This window comes from Monomorium pharaonis, chromosome 8 (genome assembly GCF_013373865.1).
Source record: "Monomorium pharaonis isolate MP-MQ-018 chromosome 8, ASM1337386v2, whole genome shotgun sequence".
NCBI classification, from domain to species: domain Eukaryota; kingdom Metazoa; phylum Arthropoda; class Insecta; order Hymenoptera; family Formicidae; genus Monomorium; species Monomorium pharaonis.
Window position 1 is genome coordinate 9,369,068 of NC_050474.1, and position 24,291 is coordinate 9,393,358.

Consider the following 24,291-nt stretch of genomic DNA (forward strand, 5'->3'; position numbering starts at 1 on the left):
AAGAAATCAGTCACTATTCATGCGACGTGTGGTCTCGCGTTATCTTGCATCAATAAGAAATTATCTTTACTTAATTCCTTGTAAGGCATAATGTATAGAATAATTGGAATGCCTTGTAAAGCATAATGTATGGAATGTCTTCAATATAAACATGGGTCCCGCGCTCAAAAAAGTGGAGGTCCATATGATTGTTGGCTGATATTCTGGCCCAAACCATAATGAATCCAACATTAAAGTTTTCTTTCAATTTTGAGGCGCATGGAGCAAATTGTTCTCCAGCACGTTGATGCACTCGTTGACGTCCGTCGGGCATTTTGAGACAAAATTTCGATACGTTCGTGAATAATATACTCCAACCATGATAATTCCAATGTTGATGTTCTATTGCGATTTAATCGAGCTTCACAACACCAATGTTTTAAAGCTGGCACTAAGACTGGTTTTCGACATTAAAGATTTTCCTCCGCAAGTCTTTGTCGAATGGTGTCGTCGCTCACCTCAACTCCAATTTGTTACAGATTATTTTTTATTTAGACTGATGTAATATGCTGATTTCTTAATTCCGATGTAATATACTGGTTATTTTGTGCCATTGTACATCTTGAACGACAAGATCCAAGTCTCCGATCATAACTACCCGTTCACATATTTATTGTACACTTGCTGTACAGTTGTACGAGGAATGTTTAAAAATTTTGATACATAAAGTTGACTCCTTCCATCATTAACGCTACAACCCATGCAACTGTTGCAGAATCTAATAACATTGTTGCGAAAATGAGCTGAGTATCGAAATAATACGCTCAACCTTTGTACAACGTGAACGTTGCCAAAAAAACGCTACTCTCTGACGCTCAACTTTTGTACAACCTGAAGACCCCCTTCCTGTTATTCTTCACTTTACTCTTTGGGAAAGACCTTACTTAGCACTGTCCATCAACGGACCTTGATTCAGATTAGTGCTCGCAAGTGATCCATTAAATTCAATTGTGTCTTTTAAAAGCCATATTCAAGTTAAAAATTAATACCTGACATATTTCTCAAAATGAAAATGTAAAGAATATATTAAAAAATAATTTGGACGGTTATAGCCAGAATTCACGTATACGAAAGTACACGAGATATCGTGAATTCCATAATACTAGATAATCCATAACGTTTTCTTTCGTGTAATATTTGATTCACATTTTAAGCTCTTAAATTTGAAAATGTTAAATAATTTGAATTACAGATGATTCGAATCCAAACTATTTGAAAATTTCGAATTTAAAAGGTTTAAATACGAATAATAATTGACAATTTTACAAAATATGTGAAATAAAATTTTATATAATTTAATATCATTTTTATATTAAAATTTTTTTTATTATCTATATGTTAAAATTCAAACAATTAATAATTATGATAATTAAAAGATGTCTCAATGATTCAATTTAATTTGAATCAAATCGAATTAGATAAAATTCAATTCAATTCAATTCGTTTTGAATAGTTTGCATATCTCTACATTAAGTAAAAACATACTTGTCGTTAAGTTTAGCATTATTTAAACATGCGCCATAGGAATCGATTCGAATATGTTTTATTAATTCTAAGATGTAGCGATCCCTATCACTAACAGTATCACAGTCAGATTGAATATATAATACTGGTGCTAAATTTTCCACATGCATCAACATAGACTTCTCTTTGGTAGGCACGTAATACGACTCTGCTGCACAAACAAGTATTCCATTATATTTTTATATGCATGAGTCTTAATTCTAAAATTTTTCATCATATGTATTGTTATTTAAGAAGCTTCTCCAGTCTTTGTAATATAAAAATTCGAATTAAAAAAAATTTTTTAACTGAATTTATTATATATAGGCAATCTTAAATTTCTTCAAATTTGTACCACATAAGTTTTCTTTCAATAACTTTTCTAACCTTCGTGCGCTGTTGAAAATTTAAGTTGGTGCGCTATAGGATACAGAGTAAGCCTACTAATTTTGATCAAAGTTAGAGAACTTCAAAGGAACAAAGGAATCTTCGAAGAAATCAAGTTTCGAAGGATCGAAGCTTCGAAAGAATTCAAAAGAATGTTCGAAGATACGAAGCTTCAAAGGCTCGAAGTTTCCAAAAATGTGTTAAATTGTAAACTATCATATTTATGCCAGATTTTCAGCATTGTGGCGTTCTTCAAGCTCGTCTATACAAAGAGTAAAAATGTGCGGTATCCAATTATCATCAGTTATATGAGCGTTAATGTTCATGAATCCTTCTTGTGATCTCGGAGTCTAACAATCTGTGTCCATATACACATACTACACTCCACGAACATTCATTGCATTTTTATTTTTAATTCGTCTTCTAAAACGCGTAGTCGACGAATTATTGTTTGGCTGCCTGGACAGTTCTAGTTTGGTTCCAATTCCTTCATAAAATTTTTTAAGAAAGAACTAGGAACAAAACTATACAGTAATCGACTGCATGCAACTAATTTTGTCACAGTTTGCGTTAGCCTCTCGCTACGTTATTTGCTAATTTATTTCGATTTATTTGAGTGAATTATCGATATACGAGCTCGTTTTATTGGTATTGTTAATGCATTGTTGTTTTTTTTTTTTCAGAACATTCTTGTAGCTGCAAATCTTTAATACTATCAGTACTATTGTTGTTTGAAAGGTATCTGATTTTTGATGTACTAATCTGGAAACCATAGAAGTTTGCTAAATATTACATTGCTCTTAAACAATTATTAAAAACATTGCTATGTAAAAAAATAATATTTTACGTCTGATATTTTTTAAAATAAATTAATAACACAATCACACAAAAAAAAAAGTGGTTGGTTCGGCGGACTAGACTAGTCAATCCTTATGTATTTCGACCCGCTGAATCCGAATCTAAAGTCAGAATTGCAAAGTTAGCTCGCATTTTCTAACCTCAAAAAAAATTTTTTTTTAATGTTGGTCCGGCGGACCAGATTAGTCTATTCTTATGTATTTTGACCCGCTGAATCCGAATCCAATGTCAGAATTGCAAAGTTAGCTCGCATTTTCTAACCTCAAAAAAAAATTTTTTTTTAATGTTGGTCCGGCGGACCAGACTAGTCTATCCTTATGTATTTTGACTCGCTGAATACAAATCCAAGGTCAGAATTGCTGAATTGGCTCATTTTTTCCTAACCTCAAAAAAAATTTTTCTAAACGTTAGTCCGGCGGACCAGACTAATTTATTTTTATGTATTTTGACCCGCTGAATTCAAATTCAAGGTCAGCATTGCTAAATTGGCTTATTTTTTCGTAACCTCAAAAAAAAATTTTTTTTTAACGTTGGTCCGGCGAACCAGACTAATCTATTTTTGTGTATTTTGACTCGCTGAATCCAAATTCAAGGTCAGAACTGCTAAATTGGCTCATTTTTTTCTAACCTCAAAAAAACACCTTATAAAAGCAGTTTAGGTCATAAATGTATAATCCGGAGCGTGCAGGCTTGCGTAACCACATTACCCGGGGAAAATTTAATACGTATGACAAGTTTGAGCTTCTGTGAATAAATAGCGTAGAAAATTCACTCCCTTTTTCTATTATATCTAACTCTTTTATTCTGGAAGGTTCTGTGCAATGGCTTTCTTTTACGTTTCTTCCCTTTCACAGAGACATCACGTTTGAGCGTCTAGCAGAAATCAGTCATTATGTTCACATCCCAATTGCCTTGACATCGATGCTCTATCTCCTTGATGTCCTGATGAAATCTTTCTCACTGTTCTCCACTATAACCACCCAAATTTTCTGGGAAATAGTCGATATTAGAATCCAAAAAATGCAACTTAAGTCGAACGATGAAGTCATGGATACAAGTATTACTTCTGAACTCAATCGAATAGAGATTGATGGAAGTTCGGAAGAATCTGAGAGTGAAACTGAAAGCGAGACTAAAAGTTTAAGTAAATCAACTGATGGTGACTATGTTCCGTATAATATATCAAAAAAACCAGGAAAAATAACACAAGAGAAGGTGAACGATCTTGTTCGAGATTTGGATTTGCCCAAAGATGGAGCAGAGTTTTTGGCGTCCTGGTTGAAACACAATGCTAGGGAGGCGAAAAATGTGAAAACCTCCTATTATCGTGACAGAGAAAGAGAATATCGGCAATATTTCTTTACAGATGAGGAACATTCATTCTATTGTCACGATGTTATCGGATTAATGAACAAACTGAAACCTGGATGTTACAAGTCTGATGAGTGGAGACTATTTATCGATTCTTCTAAGAGAAGCTTGAAAGCAGTGTTGCTGCACAATACTAATGTATATGCCTCCATTCCTGTAGCGCACTCGGTAGTGATAAAAGAAGAGTACACAAACTTGAAAACAGTTCTTGAAAAAATTAAATACACAGAACATAAGTGGCAAATTTGTGGAGATCTAAAAATTCTCACCATATTATTGGGTCAACAATCAGGTTACACAAAAAATCCATGCTTTCTATGTGAATGAGATAGTAGAGATCGAACAAACCATTACATTAGAAAAGAATGGCCGACAAGAACGTCTCTGCAACCTGGATCTAAAAATATCATAAATGAACCGTTAGTTGAGCCTTCAAAAGTTGTTCTTCCACCTCTCCATATCAAATTAGGACTCATGAAACAATGGGTGAAAGCTCTGAATAAAAATGGTGAATGCTACCAGTATTTACAAGAAAAATTTCCCAACATCTCTGATGCAAAATTGCGAGAAGGAATTTTCGATGGACCTCAAATACGTAAAATGTTGAGACGACAATTTTGTCACCAAAATGAATAAAGACGAGAGAGCAGCATGGTTGAGTTTCAAAGGTATCACAGAAAATTTTCTAGGAAACCACAAAAGTCAAGATTACAGAGAAAAGGTGGCGGAAACGATGGAGAAATATAAAAAACTAGGTTGCCTAATGAATCTGAAGTTGCATTTCTTAGATTCTCATATCGACTACTTCCCAAAAAATCTAGGTGATTATAGTGAAGAACAGGGAGAAAGATTTCATCAGGACATCAAGAAGATGGAGTTTTGATATCAAGGCAAATGGGATGTGAATATGATGGCTGGTTTCTGCTGAACGCTCAAACGTGATGTCTCTGTAAAAGGGAAGAAACGTAAAAGAAAGCCATTGCACAGAACCTTCCAGAATAAAAGAGTTAGATATAATAGAAAAAAGGAGTGAATTTTCTACGCTATTTATTCACAGAAGCTTAAACTTGTCATACGTATTGAATTTTCCCCGGGTAATGTGGTTACGCAAGCCTGCACGCTCCGGATTATACATTTGTGACCTAAACTGCTTTTATAAGGTGTTTTTTTGAGGTTAGGAAAAAATGAGCCAATTTAGCAATTCTGACCTTGAATTTGGATTCAGCGAGTCAAAATACATAAGGATAGACTAGTCTGGTCCGCCGGACCAACATTTAAAAAAAAATTTTTTTTGAGGTTAGGAAATGCGAGTTAACTTTGCAATTCTGACATTGGATTCGGATTCAGCGGGTCAAAATACATAAGAATAGACTAATCTGGTCCGCCGGACCAACATTAAAAAAAAATTTTTTTTTGAGGTTAGAAAATGCGAGCTAACTTTGCAATTCTGACTTTAGATTCGGATTCAGCGGGTCGAAATACATAAGGATTGACTTGTCTAGTCCGCCGGACCAACCACTTTTTTTTTGTGTGTTTGTGTAATTTGTCTCAAAAAGACTCTAAAATGTTTATAAAAGTTATAATCATTTTATTTTTTAAAAATCATAATTTAATCATTCTTTGAATTTGTAAATTAATAATCTCACCAAATAAGTAGCATTTATTTTGTAAGTAGATTGTTAACGGAAATGAAAATTTTCATTCAATACGACTGGCAATAATCTTGGTAGTCCAACAATGATATTTTTGTGTAAATTTTTAAATATTTATTTTAACTTTTAGCTAACTGAGCGCCGACGTAATTTGTCAGTCTTAAAACACAGTTTTATTTCTTTCGTTAGAAAAGTAAATTTACCTAAATTGAAATCGCTTATCGATCTCTAATTATCTGATGTTACTGTTAATAAGTACCTCGAAAATATTTGTATAAAATAAATTATTTATTGCGAAAAATAACTTTAGCCAAGATTATTGCGTCGAATGAAAATTTTCGTTTCCGTTACATATACAAGGTGAGTTTTAATGGCTGTCCCAACTTTTTTACATCCAGTTTATTTATTTATTTTACGATTTTACATCCCATTTATCTTTTTTTATTTTTTTTTAAATTTTAATTTATTTTTATTTAATAATTTTGTATTTTTAATTTACTTTTTTTATTTAAAAAGAAATATTTTTGTATCTTTTTGTAGAAAACTGTGGTATATTTGTATCTGTATTAAAATATAGTTATTGATATAAATAAAAAGAATATGAATAAAGAGTAAAATAAAGTCATTAACACATATTAAAAAAAGTTATAATTATTGTTCCGCACAAAGCATATCTTTCAGAAAGCTTTCTAAAAGATATTTGAAAGATATCTTCTGCCAAATATCTTTCAGAAAACTTTTTAAAAGATGTTGCGCTGTATGGGGTGTGCTAGAAAAAATGTAATTGTCGAATGAGAGACAGAGACAGAGACAGAGACAGAGACAGGGACAAGGACAGAGACAGGGACAGGGAGAGGGGGAAGGAGAGGGAGAGGGAGAGGGATTGATTGATTAATTGATCTTTTATTAGCTTTCTCAGCTATTTTCAATACATATATATACAATTTTATGCTACATCATTAAAAACAAACTCTTTTAGCATTCGTTTAAACATTTCTAAACGATTACAATGTTTAACTTCGGGTGGTAATGCGTTGTACATTAACACACCCTCATAAAATAAACTTTTTTGCGCGCTTCTTGTTTTTCAAAATTCAATAACAATATCCCCTGTTTGCCTAGTTTCGCGTTCTCCCTCTACTATTCTAAGTCTATTACTAAATTGCTCCGGCATCATATTATTTAAGATCTTAAAAATAAATATGCACATATTGTAATACAGCCTTTGTCTTATGATCATAAATTGCAACGCTTGGTGCATACATTTAACTTTGGTACGTCTGTCACATTGCAATATGACTCTTATAGCTCTATTTTGCGCTATTTGGAGCCTACTTAACTGTGTATCTCCCATATCTATTAGCGTCGCACAATACTCAAAGTGAGGTGCTATAATTGTCTTATATATCGTACATCTAATGTAAGCCGAGATAAAGTTCCCTATTCTATTTAAAAAATTTATTTTCTTCTCTATTTTCTTTAGCATGTAATCACAGTGACCGCTGAATCTAAGTCTATCATCAATAATTATGCCCAAGTACTTTATTATTTCTACGCGCTCAATCTCATTTCCATCCAAACATCTCACAATAGTATTGCCTCTCAATTCTTTCCTTATACCTCTAACTAACATATATTTTGTTTTCTCCGCATTCATCTTCAGTTTATTAATATTCATCCATTCCTCTACTACGTTAAATGCAATATTCAATTTTCTCTCTATCTCCGCACTACTCTCACCTGTTACATATATTAACGTATCGTCCGCAAACATTTTTATATTACACACATCCGAGCAAATGTTAACAATATCATTCATATATATTATAAACAACAATGGGCCCAATATCGAACCCTGTGGCATTCCGTATTCCGTAGTCAGTATCTTAGACCATCTATCATTAAATTGAACTTGTTGCATTCTATCTTTTAAGTACGACCTAAACCATTCTAGAACTGTTCCTGTAATACCATACTGATATAATTTCTCTAATAATCTTCCTCTATCAATTGTCTCGAAAGCCCGTTTAAGATCTAGAAAAATAACTCCTACTATTTGTCTCTCACTAATAATCAATTTCCATTCATCTATAACTGTTTGAATTGCTGTTTCACGAATAATTTTTCCTAATACCCTAAAGCCCGACTGATGTTATAATATTATTACTTTCTAGGTAGACCTCAATTGGCTTTTTAACTATTATCTCTAATACTTTTTCATATATTGGTAATACATTAATAGGCCTATAATCACTTGCCCTCTTAGGTTTTTCTACTTTTGGTATTGGAATTATCGTGGATGTTTTCCACTCTTTCAAAAAACAACTCTCACTCAATGACTTATTTATTATATCACAATATTCCTCTTCTATGACACAAAACACCGTTTTTAATATATCGCTAGTTATTCCTTCTTCTGTACCTTTCTTTTTTGGTAATTCCCTAATAATTTTTCTTACTTGTTCTGTCGTAATTGACTCAAATTTTTCTAGCTCTCCCTTTTTTTCAATACAATAAATAGTTCTCTTATTTGTGCTCGTTGTATAATTCTTATCTATAGATTTTATTATGTCTTTAATACTTTGTATATAATATAAGTTAAATTTATCAGCTATATCACACTCTACATTATTGTCTAATATTTCAAAATTTATTTTTCCTACAACTTTCGCGCCTATTGGTCCTCCTCTAATAATTTCTTTTAATGATTTCCACATAGTTGTGGGATTGTTACTATTATGATCAATTATGTTTTTATAATATTCTTTTTTCTTTGTTCTAATTAAATTAACTACTGCATTTCTTTCTATTTTAAATTGTTGCCAGTTTTGTTCCGTGCTATCGTACAGTGCTTTTCTATAAGCCTCATCTCTTCTAGTCGCTAGCTCTTCTATTTCCTTTGAATACCATTTTTTCCCTTCCCATATTTTCGGTATTCTAAAAATTTTCTTAGGTGTTGAGATGTCTAGCGCATTTACAATACTATTAATTAAATTCTTTGCCCTTACATTAATATCTAACTCATTAATATCTAAATCATATCCTTTTTCTAAATTACTCTCCACTAGCTTAATAAACTCATCCGCATTATATCTACTATAATCCCTGCCACTGAATTCTTTATATTTATTTACAATCTTGTTTGTATTTACGACTTTAATCCACGCATGATCCGTTATCTTAGGTTCGTACTTGACTTCTATATCTATATTTATATTTTTATTCGCAAAAACTAGATCTATAATTATTTTACTATTTTCGGTAACTCTCGTTAGTTTATCCACATATTGCTTTATACCTAGACTTTGCATAGTCGTCAGTAGTTTATTTGTATAATAAGAGTCTGTCATACAATCTATATTAAAGTCTCCTAATATTATACACTCTTTTTTTATCGTTAATTCTTCTATTATCTCCTCTAAGAATCCTATAAACTCTCCATGTGACGCACTCGGTGAATGATATATTACCATTAACACTCCTTTAAACAATTTCTCTTTTACTTCTATTGCAACGCACCATACAATCCTTTCTAATTTTTTCAATACTACTATTTCATACTTGATATCGTCTCTTACATACAGAGCAACCCCCCCTATATTTCTATTTTCCGCGTCGCATCTAACCACACTGTATCCCGGTACACTTATTTCACTGTCTTCAATTTCCGCAATCAGTCCCGACTCCGACAATGCAATAACTGCCGGATTTAATTTCTTCATAATCTGATGCTGTATCTCGTCCTTATGTGCCATTAAACTTTGCGCGTTTGTATATATTATCTGATCCTCTTCTTTCTGTAATTGCTATTTTTTGGCTTCCCATCCACCTCTCCTCTTCTCCTCTTCGATAGCCCTCTTATACGTCGGGCATTCGGATCCAGAGCATCATGATCGTCTTTTATTTTTAAATTATATGTTTTTATTTTAAACATACAATTTACACATTTGTTCTGCTTCTCTCTACATTCACTTGCTTTATGCTTTCCTGTACATTTATGACACGTTTCATCCCTCGTACAGTTTTTTGCAATGTGGTAGAATTCCCAGCACTTGAAACATTTCTTTATGCTGAAGTGATTGAACACAGGACATTTTCTCCAGCCTATATTTAACTTTTTTTTTTACATCAATTCATGTGTTACTTCATCTACTTTAATTATTAAAGATCTACCTTCTTTTCCTTTCCTTCTAGATTGACTATCATCCATATTTTTTCTTTTCGGGATTTTCTTAACTATGCTTATACGAGATTCACCAATAGTATTCTGTTTCTTTATTGTATCTATTAGCTCATCGTCATCCAACTCTATTTCTTTCTCGCTAATATTAACAATTTTTATTTTCGGCTTCTTTTGTAGTGATTCTGTAACATTATAATTCTTACCTAGTTTAGACTGTACTACATCTTTTAATTTATCTATTTTTTCTCCGGTCTCACATCCTAGAATTACTGTTTCTTCTCTTCCTTTTCGTACCTTTGTTATCCCCATTGGCATATTCTTAATATCAACCTTTTCTTTTATTATTTTTTTAGTGGTCTCACTTTCTTCCTGAGTCATCGGTTTGATGATTATGATGTTTTCCTTCTTTTTCTTCGTTGCCTCACTGTAACTGCCGCGCACATTTTCCGCTGACGCCTGTATTCCTCCTCGTATTATTTTTCGTAGGTCTTCCATTTCTTGTTTAATAACTTTTATTTCCTCTTGCACTGTTTCCTTAATCAGCATTTTCATTTCTCGTTTGCATGCCATTTCATCTTTCATCTCTCTCATAGTTCTTACTAGCTAATCAATTTTCGTATCCATGCCCACGTTGACTCCTATCGCTCTGCTTCCGCCACTTCCTGTCGATCCTGTAGAACTTAGTCTTTTTGTTCCGCTTCCCGTCTGTATTGGTGTTTTTTTCACATCTATATCTTTTTCACTGTCTACTGTGAACTTCTCATATGGGCCAGGACAAGACACATATTCTCGATTTCTGTCATACACCTTATGTTTACTTGCATATCCTGGATAAAAAAAAAGTTTGACACATGACTTATATGTTACAACCTGACTTTTTATTTCCTTCTTACGTGCGGCACATCTATATTCCGCATATTCATCGACCATATTAGTAGGTATCGGCTGATGCCGATCCTATCGATACGGGCGCCCACTCACGTACGTAATTTTAATTAATATACACGTCACTATAAATGTCTACCTGTCGCAACACGTATGACCCGCATGGAAAATGCACTGATTTTCCATAGATCCACGCGGAAGAGGGAGAGGGAGAGGGAAAGAGAGAGGGGGGAGGGGGGAGAAAGAGAGAGAGAGAGGAGGGGGGAGAGAGAGAGAGGAGGGGGGGGGAGAGAGAGAGAGAGAGAGAGAGAGAGAGAGAGAGAGAGAGAGAATAAAAAAATAAGAAGCAAAATTATCAGTTAAAATGTCTGGAACAGTATACTTTACATATTCAACATATACGCATTAAGAAAAGAAAACAATGTAGAGAGAAAAAAAAGGAAATTATCAAGTAACATTAAAATATAATATAATTTATAATTTAATTAAATATTTTTCTTATGAAAATAGAAAAACACTATTGGATTATTAAACTATTCGCCAAAACACTACTGAAAAACTATTGGAACTAATAGTAATACTATTGGACACACTATTAGTTCCAATAGTTTTCAGTAATTTTTTGGCGAATAGTCTAGTCCAATAGTATTTTTTCATAAAGGTTAATTTAAAATAATACACAAAATATATAATATGCTAAGCAACAAAATTAACGCAACAAAAATTTATATCAAAATTTCACTCAATTTCAAATAATCGTAACGTCGTGAAAACTTCTCATATAGAAATTTTTTTCATTTTAAAGCTTGAAATCTTTACTTTAAAGAGCATTTGTCAAATTTTGATCCTTTTCTTTTCCCTTGTTGGCATCTCTTCAAAAGTAAGAACGTGTTTGGTCTTAAGGGGTTATATACACCCAGAGACCTAAAAAATAGGCCTTTTTCTCGATTTTTTTTTCGAAATCTAATGTATGTAATTAATCCTAGTTTTCTTCACTTTAAAATACTTAGAACCTGTTTCTTAGAACATGTTTCAAAATAAATTTGAACTGAAAATATTTAAAAATGGCAGAGATATTGTCCTCGTCGCAAGACCTTGTTGAAAAAAGGTGCTTTGCGGTGCCAATTGCAGCTCGTATAGAACTTATCTGAAACAGACCAGCCTAGAATTTTCTTAAACTGAATGATATTATCTAGTCTTTATCGTAGCCGATTTTTTAAATATCGATTTTTGGCAAAATGGTGGCCGTTTAAAAAAAAAGCGATTTTTTAGAATAAAAATTGGTCGTTTTTTTAACTTTAAAAAAAGTAAGGGCTTTAAAAAAACCGCTATGATAAAGACTGCCTTTTTTTGTTTAGATTAAGCCCTCCAAATTTCAAGTAAATCGGTTTCGAGATATTTTTGGCACGCGTTTTGAAAACATGGTTTCGAGAAAAACGCGTTTAAAGTTTGACATTCGGTTAAAACGTAGACAACTTTTTTTCAAACTTACATGGAGTCATCCACTCCAGGGCCATACAGTGAATCCTCCCCAGATGTAGTGGCATCAAAGGCTTCGGTTTTAGCTTGCCGGCGTAATATTCTTGCGTAAGCTACCTGTTGCGAAGGATTAGAAGGCGCCCATTGCGCCCCAATGTCGTCGAACGCGCTTAGACCTTTTTCACTATATCTCCGACAATTTTCAAGGAATCACTTTGAAACTTGCAGGGGATATTCTCAAGACCTTATACTTTACGAATATGCAAACAACAAAAAATGCATTTTCTAAAAATTTCTGGATGTATGTAACCCCTTAAAAATTTTGCACAATTTGATGCACTACACGAAGTGCAATGAATTTTTATCGTAAACTTTATAAGAATTATTGTAAATTATGAACTTTTTCCTACAAATTGAAAAAAAATTAAAGCCTGTACAATTTTTTTGGCGAGTTTATGACGTATCAAAGTTACCTGTGCATTTTAGTCTGTTTATGTCTGCTACCGCCAGCATTAGCATTACCCGATGCGCATCACGATAAAGGTACTGATCAGAATTTACGCATTGTGTATGTGTGTGTGTGTGTGTACGTGTGCGTGCGTGCATGCGTGTGTGCGAAAAAATCATTATTACAAAATTAAAAATTATGTATTTTTAATCCTACGTTATCTCCGACATTTAAATTTTCTGAGATTGAAGGTATATTTGAGAAAAAGTATTTCCTTTTTCTTCTATCTAAATATCTTTATTTTGTTCTTCATTTTGACAATTAAATTTTTTATTTACAAATATCACATTAATGTTATTAAGAACGTTATATATTTCTTGCTTAATTTAATATAAAATATCTAATCGTTGGATTCAATAAAAAACCTGTATAACACCGACTGCTATAATCAATTGCAACGTGCTTAAACGAGACGTTCCCGGAATTTAGTTAAATACTGAATGTGGATATTATATTGGATGATAAGATCAAAACTATTATACATATAACGTCTGGTACATTTAATTTCATCGAAAATACCTATTATTTTATTATTCTACATTATTTAAAAACGCAAATTTCCGTATGGTTTTGATGACTTGCCTCTGCTACTTTCAAAGTTTTTAAATGTGCGAAAAGCTCGACAAGACCGACGCGGATTTTTCGGGAGAATGTTTCCATCTCTTTCACTTAACTTAAATGTCGAAACTCTACTTGCATTGTTTTCGACAGAGGGACATCGTGTTATGTTTTCCCTGTTCAATTCTCTGTGTCTCCCTTCGTACAACGACAGTGTTCTCCACGTTTCAGACACTCGGGAAGCCGATCGGAAAGATCGATTATCTAACATTTTAAATATTAAGTCAAAAATTTCTCTAGGCAACATTCCAATGATGTCCAATTTCCTTTCTGTTACAAGAACATTAAAGAATGCAATAATTCTTTTACACGCCTCCATGGCTTACGACGTACTCCGTGAGACTGCTTAAAACAAAGTGAGACTCTCGGCAGTTCTGACGCGTATTTATTGCCTATCCCCACCTCCTATCCGCTTGAACGCTCTCTACCATCTTCTCAACATCCAATAGCATAACGCGCTCGAAGCCATACATTTTTCTATATCTGCTCGTAATACACAAACTGCGGTTCTTACAGAATATAAGATCGTTTTTCATTATGGTTATTACCGTAGACATAATATGATTTATTAGTAGTCATAAAAAGATTTATTAAGATGATCCATAATTAAAACCGTTACTTTAATATTCTCACAAATTAACAATAATGTTTGAAAGATTGAGAAAATAACAATTAACTATTCGTTTATTGTAAATTAATGTTTAAAAATTTTTCTTTATAAAATATTTGGTAATTAATAAAACTATGCAAACGTTTTCAATTTTGTAAAACAAATATGTCATTTCAAAGAGAGAGAGAAAGATAGATAGATAGATAGATATATTTATTATGTCCAAGCATAGGCTGAAGGGCAAAGTATGAGTTACAAAAGAATAAAGATAAAACATCAAGAACATAAAAGTAGAAGTAAAACGCAGAATTGGTGAAACGCTACATAAGAATTACAATAGTAAGGTAACTTAAGGGGTTACACCAACCAGACGATCGAAAAACAGGCCTAACTTTGATAATTTATTCCTGCTAAACGGGTAGTGGGAATTAAATGAAATTTTGTGTGATTATTGAATTATGTTTCGACAATATAAAAAAATTTGTTTATTAAACAATGGCGACGGAAAGCAGAAATATGGCCGCCGACACACATCGAGGTTTGGAAAAACTGAATTTTGCACTTTACCTCTAGTCTGCAATTCCGGGGCCATATGAGATTCCTTTCACATCAATAGCAGCAGCGCTCTGTGAAAACCTCTGTTGACGGCAAGCAATCCTTCCTTCGCGCGTCGCCTTCTGCACTCGTACTTTGATCACATCGATGCGCGCTCGGTCTTGATTTTCGCAATATGCAGCACAATTCTTTTATTATCATTAATAAATGTGCGACAACACTTTCATTAAATGTGCATGCAGCAATATTGGCAGCAATTTGCACAACGTGTGCACCGCTGTGCTGCACTTTTGGCGCTATGCGCCAAATCAGATTGTTCAAAATTTCGTTAACGTTTTGCGTAAATCTACCGACGTAAATCTCTCCAATAAATTATCACTGGAAAGTTGTTCAAATATTGGACGAATGGCTTTAATCACATCATCGTTCAGTGGTGATTTATGTTGATATTGCTCCAAATCGAGCACTCGAACGCTCAATCCCGTTTTACTCAACTCTTTGTAATTCCGGCATTTTTGCAGATATCAACATAAAACTTTCAGGATATATTCTCGAAACTTGAAGCTTCAAGAAAATGTAATTTAAAAAATCGATTTTTTTATCCGCTAGGTTGGTGTAACCTCTTAAACTGACTAAAAACTAATATTAAAACTAAGAACGCAAAGGAGGACAAGTCTTAAGCAAGACTAAGAATCAAGAGTAAGCGTAAAATAAAAATAAAAATAAAAATAAAAATAATAGCATACAGGCGTGCTACAATGATATAACGGAGATCATGCTAACTCAGATTTTAGTAAAAATGATCGGAGGAGAGATTTGAAAGATCCCAGTGAGGGAGCGAAAACAATATTGTCAGGATGAGAGTGCCAGAAATAAATCGGATAAATGAAAGGAATTTCGATAAGAAGTAGTTCTATGACAAGGAATATAAAAAATATATGATGATGTCATTGTGCGATTAAATCTCCTTAATGAAGGATCAAGAGGAATAAAAAGTTCACTTAGATAAGAGAGAAACTGATGATTAAGAATGCGGTAAATAAGGCAACCAAGGAAAAACAGTCTCCTATTCTCAACGGAAAGCCACTCAAGACGACGTCTAAATGGTGTAATATGTTCATCACGCCTTAAACTGAAGATAAATCTGATGCAACAGTTTACAAATCTTTGCAGCTTGATATTCAAATCATTGCTCAATCCATGATAGACCAGACAGCAGTAGTCGATGTGAGACAATATCAAGGTGTTTACGAGTTTAACTCAAAGCTCAGTAGAAAGAGAGTTCCTATTGAACTTTAATCTATTCAAGGCATAATGAACATTTCTGGAGACTTGCCGGACATGCTTACTCCATGACATATTAAAGGAAAAAATAACACCCAGATTCTTCACTTCACTGACAAAACTCAAAGGTGTACAGTCAACAGTAATTGAAGGAAGAAGAGAAGTGTCAATATAATTAGAGTAAGCCTGGCTGGCAAAGATAATCGACTTAGACTTGGTGAGATTTAATTTAAGGCCATTTTCAACAGCATATTCAAATATGGCTTCAGCATCCCTTGAGATCAATTCGAGGCCACGCGAAATATCCTTGGGAGAGCAAGAAAGATAAATTTGCAAGTCATCAGCAAAGAGCATATGGCTTGAGAAGGACAAGGCATTGCTAATGTCATTAATAAAAAGGGAGAATAATAAGGGACCAAGCGCGGAATCTGAGAAACTCCAAGAGAAGTAGGGAGCCATTCTGAGCAATTTCCGACTTCATCAATTACCGTTTGAGAACGGCCAGCGAGTAAGAATAAAACTACGTGATCACCGCATTAAAAAACCCATTTTTTAAGCTTGGTAAGAAGTAGAAAATGCAAAACAGTGTCGAACGCCTTGCTAAAATCAAATAGTACCATAATGGTGACAAGTCCAGCATCTATTCCCACCTTAATGTCGTTACAAACACGCAATAGAGCAGACTGTGTATTATAGTTGGAGCAATATGCAGATTGCCTAGGATCAAAAAGATTCATGTTTATTTAAATAATCCACCATTTGATCAGCTACAATTCTTTCAAAGAGTTTAGACATCGCTGGCAGATTGGCAATCGGTCGAGTGTCGGATGGGGACATCAATCTGCTGATTTTAAATAACGGACGAATGAGAGCACGCTTCTAATCAAATGGAAAAGAAGAGAATTTCAGCGATTTGTTGAAAAGCTCAGTAAGCCAGGACGAGATGCAAGGCCAAGCAATGGGTAAAACAAAAAAAGGAATGCCGTCTACACCAGAAGCATAAGAGTGAAGGGGGCTGGTAACAATGAGCTTATAAATCATACTAGAAGTGATAAAAGAAAACAAAAATTCTAGGCGATTGGATGGACAAGTAAGGGATAAAATAGCTAAGCTGAAGTCAGAATAACTCAATGGCAAAGCAGAAGAGACAGAGACATAGTACAAGTTTAACTGGGATGAGGTAAAGAAGTGAAGAGGAGAAACCAAAGTGGACTTGACGAGACCAAAACGAGCAAGCTCTCTCCATAACTTAGCCAGATCATTAATGTTGTCCAGAGAGCCAACAAGAAACTCACTTTTTGCGCGTTTAATATCGGAGTTTAACTGATTCCTAAAATATCTATATCTTAAGTAACCAAGCAGGCTCTTTGAACACTTAGTAGACTGTTACAAGCACGAAGACGACTTCTCAGATCATCAGTCAGCCATCGCACCGGTGGCCTCCTAACCACAAAAGCACGGGCAGGTGCGTATGCGTCAAGCACGTTACAAAGTACACTAGAGAGCGCTGCACATGATTCATTAATAATAGCATTATCAGACAAATTGTTAAGTATAGCAGAAGCATTCTCAGCACTAGCGCTGAGAAGTTCAAGAAACTCAAAATTTACAACGTCTATAACAGCGCCTCAAAATAGAGTGCTCCATGCTGATAAAAATCTTGATAGAGAACGAGAAAGAAAGAAGATCATGACCCGTAATAAAGGGATATAGTGATTTAGAAAAAGATAAAATTTTATCACGATCGTTAACAATCAAAACATTAAGCCATGAGTCGGAAGTAGCAGTATAAAAAGTAGCATCAGAGTGAACAATGTGAAATGATAAGCTATACATAAGATCACGTAAATAAGATGCTTCCACTTGGTTAGTGAACAAATTACAATTCAGATCGCCGCCAATAATTATATTTTTATACAAATGAGAAAAGCGACGCAACAAAATCATGAAGAAAGTAGCCTTTAGGTCTCCTGTAAATGGATGCAAACAAAACAGAATCGTTATGTGGTAAGCGAATGTCAATAATTAGATATTCCGGATCGTTTACATGACCACCGTCAGACATGGCAACAATGGAAGCTCCAAGCGATTTATGGACGTAGCAGGCAACGCCACCGCCCATCCGGGCAATGCGATCATTACGAATCAGGAAGTAACTATCAATGGCGACTTCTTAGTACGCGTTTACTACTTACCATAATAATTTTTATTACAAAGTTTTTTCTTGGAAATGGTGGAACAAAAAGAATGGAACATTCTTAATGGAAATGTAGAAGGGAACAAAGGTGAAGAATTTACATACGTAGGAGCATGAGGTAATTTGGTAATTGATTATATATTGACAAATTTAATTCCAGAAATAAGACCAAAAATTTCAAGGTAGGAAAAAAAATGGAATCAGACCATCTCCCTCTGACCGTCGAATTATATCAAAAGAAAATAGGAGAAAAGAAAATAAAAGTAGGGAGATGGAGGGAAAGAAAAATATGGATGAAAGATGGAAAGGCCCCCAATATATAAAAATTTAAAAAATAAATTTTAACAAAGAAAGTTAATAATATAACGGAAAGAATTACAAAAAATAAACAGCGCAATTACAAAGAAGAAAATTTTGATTAAAAAGTGCAAAATAGGATACAGTAGATGGTGGGACAAAGATTATACAAATAAAAAAGTGGAAGCAAGAAAAGCATTAAGAAGATGAAAAGAGGACTAGAAAATAAAAAAAATATTTACAAAGAAAAGAGAGAATTTTAAAGAAGTATATCAAATCAATTTTAGGTTTAGATTTTAACACTCCAATATATAGTACTAAAGAAGACAAAAACAAATAAAGTAAGGATAGAAGCTAAAAGAAAAGTGGTGAAATACGAAGAAAAGAAAAAAAAGTAAAGAAGAATAAGATAATTCTGAAATGTTGAAGAGAAATTAAAGGAAAGAAAGAAGAAAAAGGATCGAAGTAAGAAAAGAATAAAATAAAATAATTATAGGTTAAAGTTAGTAAATGTTCAAAAAATAGATAGGCTAAGACTAGAAAAAAAGGCGTATGCAGAATGGTTTAAAAAAATAAACAGAGACGAACAAAAACAAGAAAGATATAAAAAAATAATGGGCAAAATATAATAGACTGTACAAAGAAATAAAAATAAATGAATAAGAAGCCTTTGTATATTTTAATGGGGTATAAAGGTAGGGATCAATCAATGATAGCGAGATTTAAGTGCGGAAACAAGGCATTAAGGAATAGATATTGGAAAAAAGAAAAAGTGTAGGCTATGCAATTTAAAAGTAGAGGCTTTAGAACACTTATTAGAAGAATTTACAGAATTGCGAAGACAAAATTTATTTATTAGGAAAATGTTATAAGAGGTAGATATAGGTACAAAATGGATGAAAAATGTATTAAAAACGAGAAATGACAAAGAAAAGCGTAAATAGTCATTAAGAATCCTATGTTATTATGTACCCAGATAGCCAGTTGAGATAATAAAGATATTAGCATCTTGCTACGCATTTATGTCGTCCCTTGTGCTGTTGTTTGCTAGCATTCGGTGTCGGAAATAAAATTCTTTGCACGTTTCAAACATTATGCTAGCATTACTTAAGATCAGTGTCGAATGTTAGCAAATAACAGCACAAGGGACGACGTAAATGCGTAGCAAGATGCTAACATCTTTATTAGCAACATGAGAACAATTTGTGCTCATACATACATTTGTGGCTATCTGGGTAATTAAGCTATGTAACCTTTTTTCAAACGCCGAAATGTTTAAGAAATAAACGAGTTGTGTATATATTATATGCAATAGTAATTTTATGCAGAGTATAATAACAAATAAAAAAATAACATTTGGCGCGCGCGAAGCGCACGCATGTTCTAGTCGACTTTTAAAAAAGGGATGTTATTTATTTTGTCACCGCTTTTCCGCGATACTGATTGGTTGTTAGTTGTCAAATTCGTGCTGTGTGACTCGCTTCACTCTGTCGTCTGCTGTTAAACTTCTGACAATTCGCCATATTTGACTTTTGACAGTTCGCCGTATTTGACTTTTGACAGTTCTTCGTATTTCACAGTGAATCTCTTTTTTAGAAGGAGAGTTTGTAGGAACGAGCCAAGTGAGAAAGTTTTTAAATTCGCCGTATTTGTCTTTTTACAGTTCTTCGTATTTGACAGTCTCTTTTTTAGAAAAAGATTCAGCGTCTTTTGTCGTTTGTAGGTACGGACTGAATGAGAAAGACTGTTTAAAAAGAAAAAGAGTGTTTAAAGAGAAAAAATATAAACATATTAGCAGTGTTCTGGTATCTAGATAAAATTATCTAGATGATTATCTAGATAAGAAAGAAAGAAATGGATTATCTTTATCTTTATCTAGATGAAAAAATACAAAGTATCTTTATCTTCATCTTATCTAAAAATTATCTAAGATGACGTTTTTGTTGCAAAAACGTATTTGAACATATAAACGGTGTTAACGTGTTGATATTTTTAAAAAATCGTGGTAAATGGCAAATAATAATATAAGATAGCTCCAGGCACACCCAATACTCTTTTCGTTTTCGTGTGCTACAATACTAAGAGATAGCATTGCGATTGCCTCTCGAGGCGCTCGAGTCACTTTAACCGCGATAGCGATTAAGCCTTCAGCCCACGTGATCTACTGTACTACGCCTTATTGGCGTAACCTCAATTTCAGTGCTATGATTGGTCGAGTAATACGGCACCTAGCGGTGCAGACACCGAGTAACAAGAAGACAGGAAGCCCGGCCATTATTAGTACACACGTACAGCCTTACAATAACGAAAAGGAAAAAAGCATAAAAGGTAAATATATATTTTTATTGAAGGTAATATTAGTTCGATCTTACTGGCCAATTTTATTCAAAAATCAATAATCACAACGTTTCAACTCTCGATTTGGGTCCTTATCAAGTGTGAGATGTTACGATAAATTATTGTAACGTACTGTTGACTACAACAGACATGTCACACGACTGCGAACCATATTTTAAGATTTGTGAAATTAATTTTGTTCAACTTGACAAACGATAATTATGACATATGGGCACATGCCATAAAACTTGCGTGAGTTATAGTAATTTATCGTAACATCTCACACTTGATAAGGACCCAACTCGAGGGTTGAAACGTTGTGATTATTGATTTTTGAATAAAATTGGCCAGTAAGGTCGAATTAAAATACTACCTTCAATTTTAATTGTTCACTGGCGAAGTAAAGAATTATTTTTACCTTATATATTTTTATTTGACTCATTTTTTTTTAATATTCACAAAAAATATAGACTGCGACAATTGCAGTGTATAATCGTAGATAGTTTTAATATTGCAAGAATTAAATGATTGCTTTTCTTTCTTACAGCTAAAGACATGCAGAAAACAAAAACCCCTGTAACCTCAAATGTTATAAAAGAGGTGGAAATCAATGATTATGATGTTATTGACAACACGAGTGAAAATCCTACGCTTTCGACTTCATTCACGTTACCATTTATATTACAAGGCGAATTTTTCAAAATTACATCGAAAAGTACGGGACAGAAAATAATAGCGCAATGTACAAATTGTCCCAAAATTATAAGTGGTACGAGAACTTCTACAGAAAACTTTGTTAGTCATTATAATGTAAGTTATACATTCCTTACATTTTTGCTAGCTTTTTTCTTATTTATGCATTGTGCAGATTTTACTGACTTTTATCTTTGCATTTTTCTACATATTAGTAAAATTTTACATTAGTTAATATTTGTATAGTTTTCTATAATTTTTTTAGTTCTTATTTTTAAACGAAAATTTGACTTAACTTTAAATTATTCTAATTAAAACATTTACGAAATGCTTCAATAAATATGTAATTATATATATATATATATATCCAATTTGAGATAAAAGGAACAAAATTACACGTAATTATTTAATGTAGAAAATTGATGATAAAAAATGAAGAATTCACTACACTATACATGTCTATTTTAATAATCTTAAATTATGATCATTTCAATGTAAAACTAATTTAATAAATAATAAATGAGTGGGTTCCGTTTGCCTACGTTCCCGTTTGCCTACTGCTTTGTTTGCACACAAATTTTGCAGAAATTTCCGATTGCCGACATTCCAGATTGCCCAGGTCCTGATTGCCTACTGCTTCGGTTGCACACACGAAAATAATCAAGGTACAAAATACACATTGCACACGTTATATTATTACGCTTATACACATTGCACACGTGACGCTATTGCACACGTGATAAAATTACGCGCGAACACATTGCACACGTGACGCTATTGCACAACCCATGTGGAACAGTACGAAGCGTGGACGCGCGCGCGCGCACACACACACACACACACACACACACACAGAGTGTCACGAACATTTATACATGCAGATATATGTGTATATGTTCATATGCGAGCAAGTTGACAAGTGCAAACTCACGTAGTAAACTTTAAAGTGGCAATTTTCAAAAATTTTTATCTCCGAAATTAGGCATAGAAAGGTCGCACAAATTGTAATTTTTCATTAGGACCATTAGTACTACAATATATAAAAAATTCGAGAAAATTGGCCAAATTTTTTTTTCATATAAATTGTGCGGGGTCCTTTCCGCTCTGCACAATTTTGTAACGTTCGCCACACACTGGGTATATTACACCCAGAATCAAACTTTCGTTCACGCTGCTGCAGGCACTAAGCGAGTAATGACCGGATCAAACACGCATAAGATAAAAGGGACACCTAACTTTTTTCTCCCCCATGTTCCATCTCCCCACTACTGCTCGTTATAAAACGGCGCACGTTTGAAAATCGGCCTGGGTATGGCTAACCCAGTGTGCGGTCAGAGGGTTAAATATGACAAAGTGTGTGAGAGTAATATTGAACAACATGAAAATATAGAGCAAGGGATTACGTTTAGCAGGTAATTAGAAAAAGACATAGTGAGTGAGAAAGAGAGTTTTAGATAGAAGAAATAAGAAATAAGAATAAATAAAAAATTCGAAAATAAAATTATATAAACTGAATATAAATACAGAAGAAGAATAAGTGCAATGTTCAATATAAAAAGAATAAAACACTTATTTTATAGTGTTAGGTACCTTTTTTTAAATAATATTAGAACACTACATTGCGCGCGCTTTGTGCATGTGTGTGTGTGTGTGTATGTGTGTGTGCGTGCGTGTGTGTATGTGTGTGTTTAGTATTAGCAGCACCAAGTTTTTGTAGTATAATATTTATTTATAATATTAGTAATTAAACCCAATATCAATCTCTGGTCTGATGCGGGCTTAACAAAAATCTATAATATACATGAATTATGGAATTAAATTTCCGAACATGACTAATCATTACTTTGTAGTTTTGGGAATGAAGGGCTCAAGCGTCTAATTTAACTCCTTCTTCTGGTTACATCACTGTTTCAATTTATCTTACATGAAACTATATTTTTTGTCCTAATTCGAAAAACAATCTTCACTAATTAATTATTGTAATTGATTGCTAAACAAATTCACTGATGTTTAATTTCATGTAATTTTCACAAAATTCATAAATTTATTATTCACAAAATCAAGTAAATAAGTGATAAATAAATAACTGGTAACATCATTTTCTTATTTATGTCAAAAAAGTATATATGCTTGGCTCTTCATGATTATTATCATGATTATACAAAATATTTAACTCTATAGTACATATAAATACAAATGTATATAATTATAGTAGAGTTAAAAATTATATTTTTTAATAATTAATTTTATTACTCACAAAATTTTTCATCAAGAGTATCTTTTAAGATTATATTACAAAAAAAGTTTATTTAAACAAAATTGATGCCTGGATTTTAAAAAATTAAATAACTCTAAAATTATGAGTGTAGAAAAATTTCACGCGATATAATTGCAAATAAAGTATAAGAATCTATTAAAAGAGGTATATTCATGAAACTATATAAAAAAGAATGGAATTTATTTAAAGAACATTTTTAAATTAAAAGAATAAAGTTTTACCATATTACTTTGTAAGAATATAAAATGTTCATGAATTACTACAATTCTATTTAAATGTGTAATAGTAAATAAAAGAATGTCGTTTATTACTATTATTTAAACCCTTACTATAATTCTTATTCAATTTTTCTACATTATTATTTATAAATGGCAGAAGAAATTTTTTATATAACAAGTTATTGTTTTTATTGCTTAAATTTTTTGTTCAATATTTTTTATTTTAAAGATGGTAAAGCCAAAAACTTTCATGTTAAAAAATATATAAACAAATGGAAAATCGCGTAACTCTTCTACTTTTTAAACTGGAGAACTTTCTTAAATAAATTAAAAATTGAA

General features: G+C 32.9%; 2 protein-coding genes across 8 annotated transcripts in view; one reads left to right on the forward strand and one right to left on the reverse strand.

Moving 5' to 3' along the window:
• The window catches only part of LOC105835097 (alpha-(1,3)-fucosyltransferase 10), a 113,034-nt gene that overhangs the window by 71,276 nt on the left and 17,467 nt on the right, over positions 1–24,291 (reverse strand). The window contains exon 5 of one of the 2 annotated variants that reach the window (XM_036290968.1): positions 1,525–1,711. In XM_036290968.1, the coding sequence (XP_036146861.1) occupies positions 1,525–1,711 (187 nt within the window). Of the gene's footprint in view, positions 1–1,524; positions 1,715–24,291 lie in introns of both variants that reach the window. The other variant, XM_036290967.1, reaches the window with a different exon arrangement.
• The window catches only part of LOC118646968, a 42,323-nt gene continuing 38,342 nt past the window's right edge, over positions 20,311–24,291 (forward strand). For 4 of the 6 annotated variants that reach the window (XR_004964308.1, XM_036290969.1, XM_036290972.1 and 1 more), the window contains exons 1-2: positions 20,311–20,754; positions 21,311–21,573. Coding sequence is in view for 5 of the 6 variants with exons in the window: in XM_036290969.1 (XP_036146862.1) it covers positions 20,631–20,754; positions 21,311–21,573 (387 nt within the window). In the remaining variant the exon portion in view is untranslated. Of the gene's footprint in view, positions 20,755–21,310; positions 21,574–22,041; positions 24,276–24,291 lie in introns of those variants that run through there. The other 2 variants (XM_036290971.1, XM_036290970.1) reach the window with 2 other exon arrangements.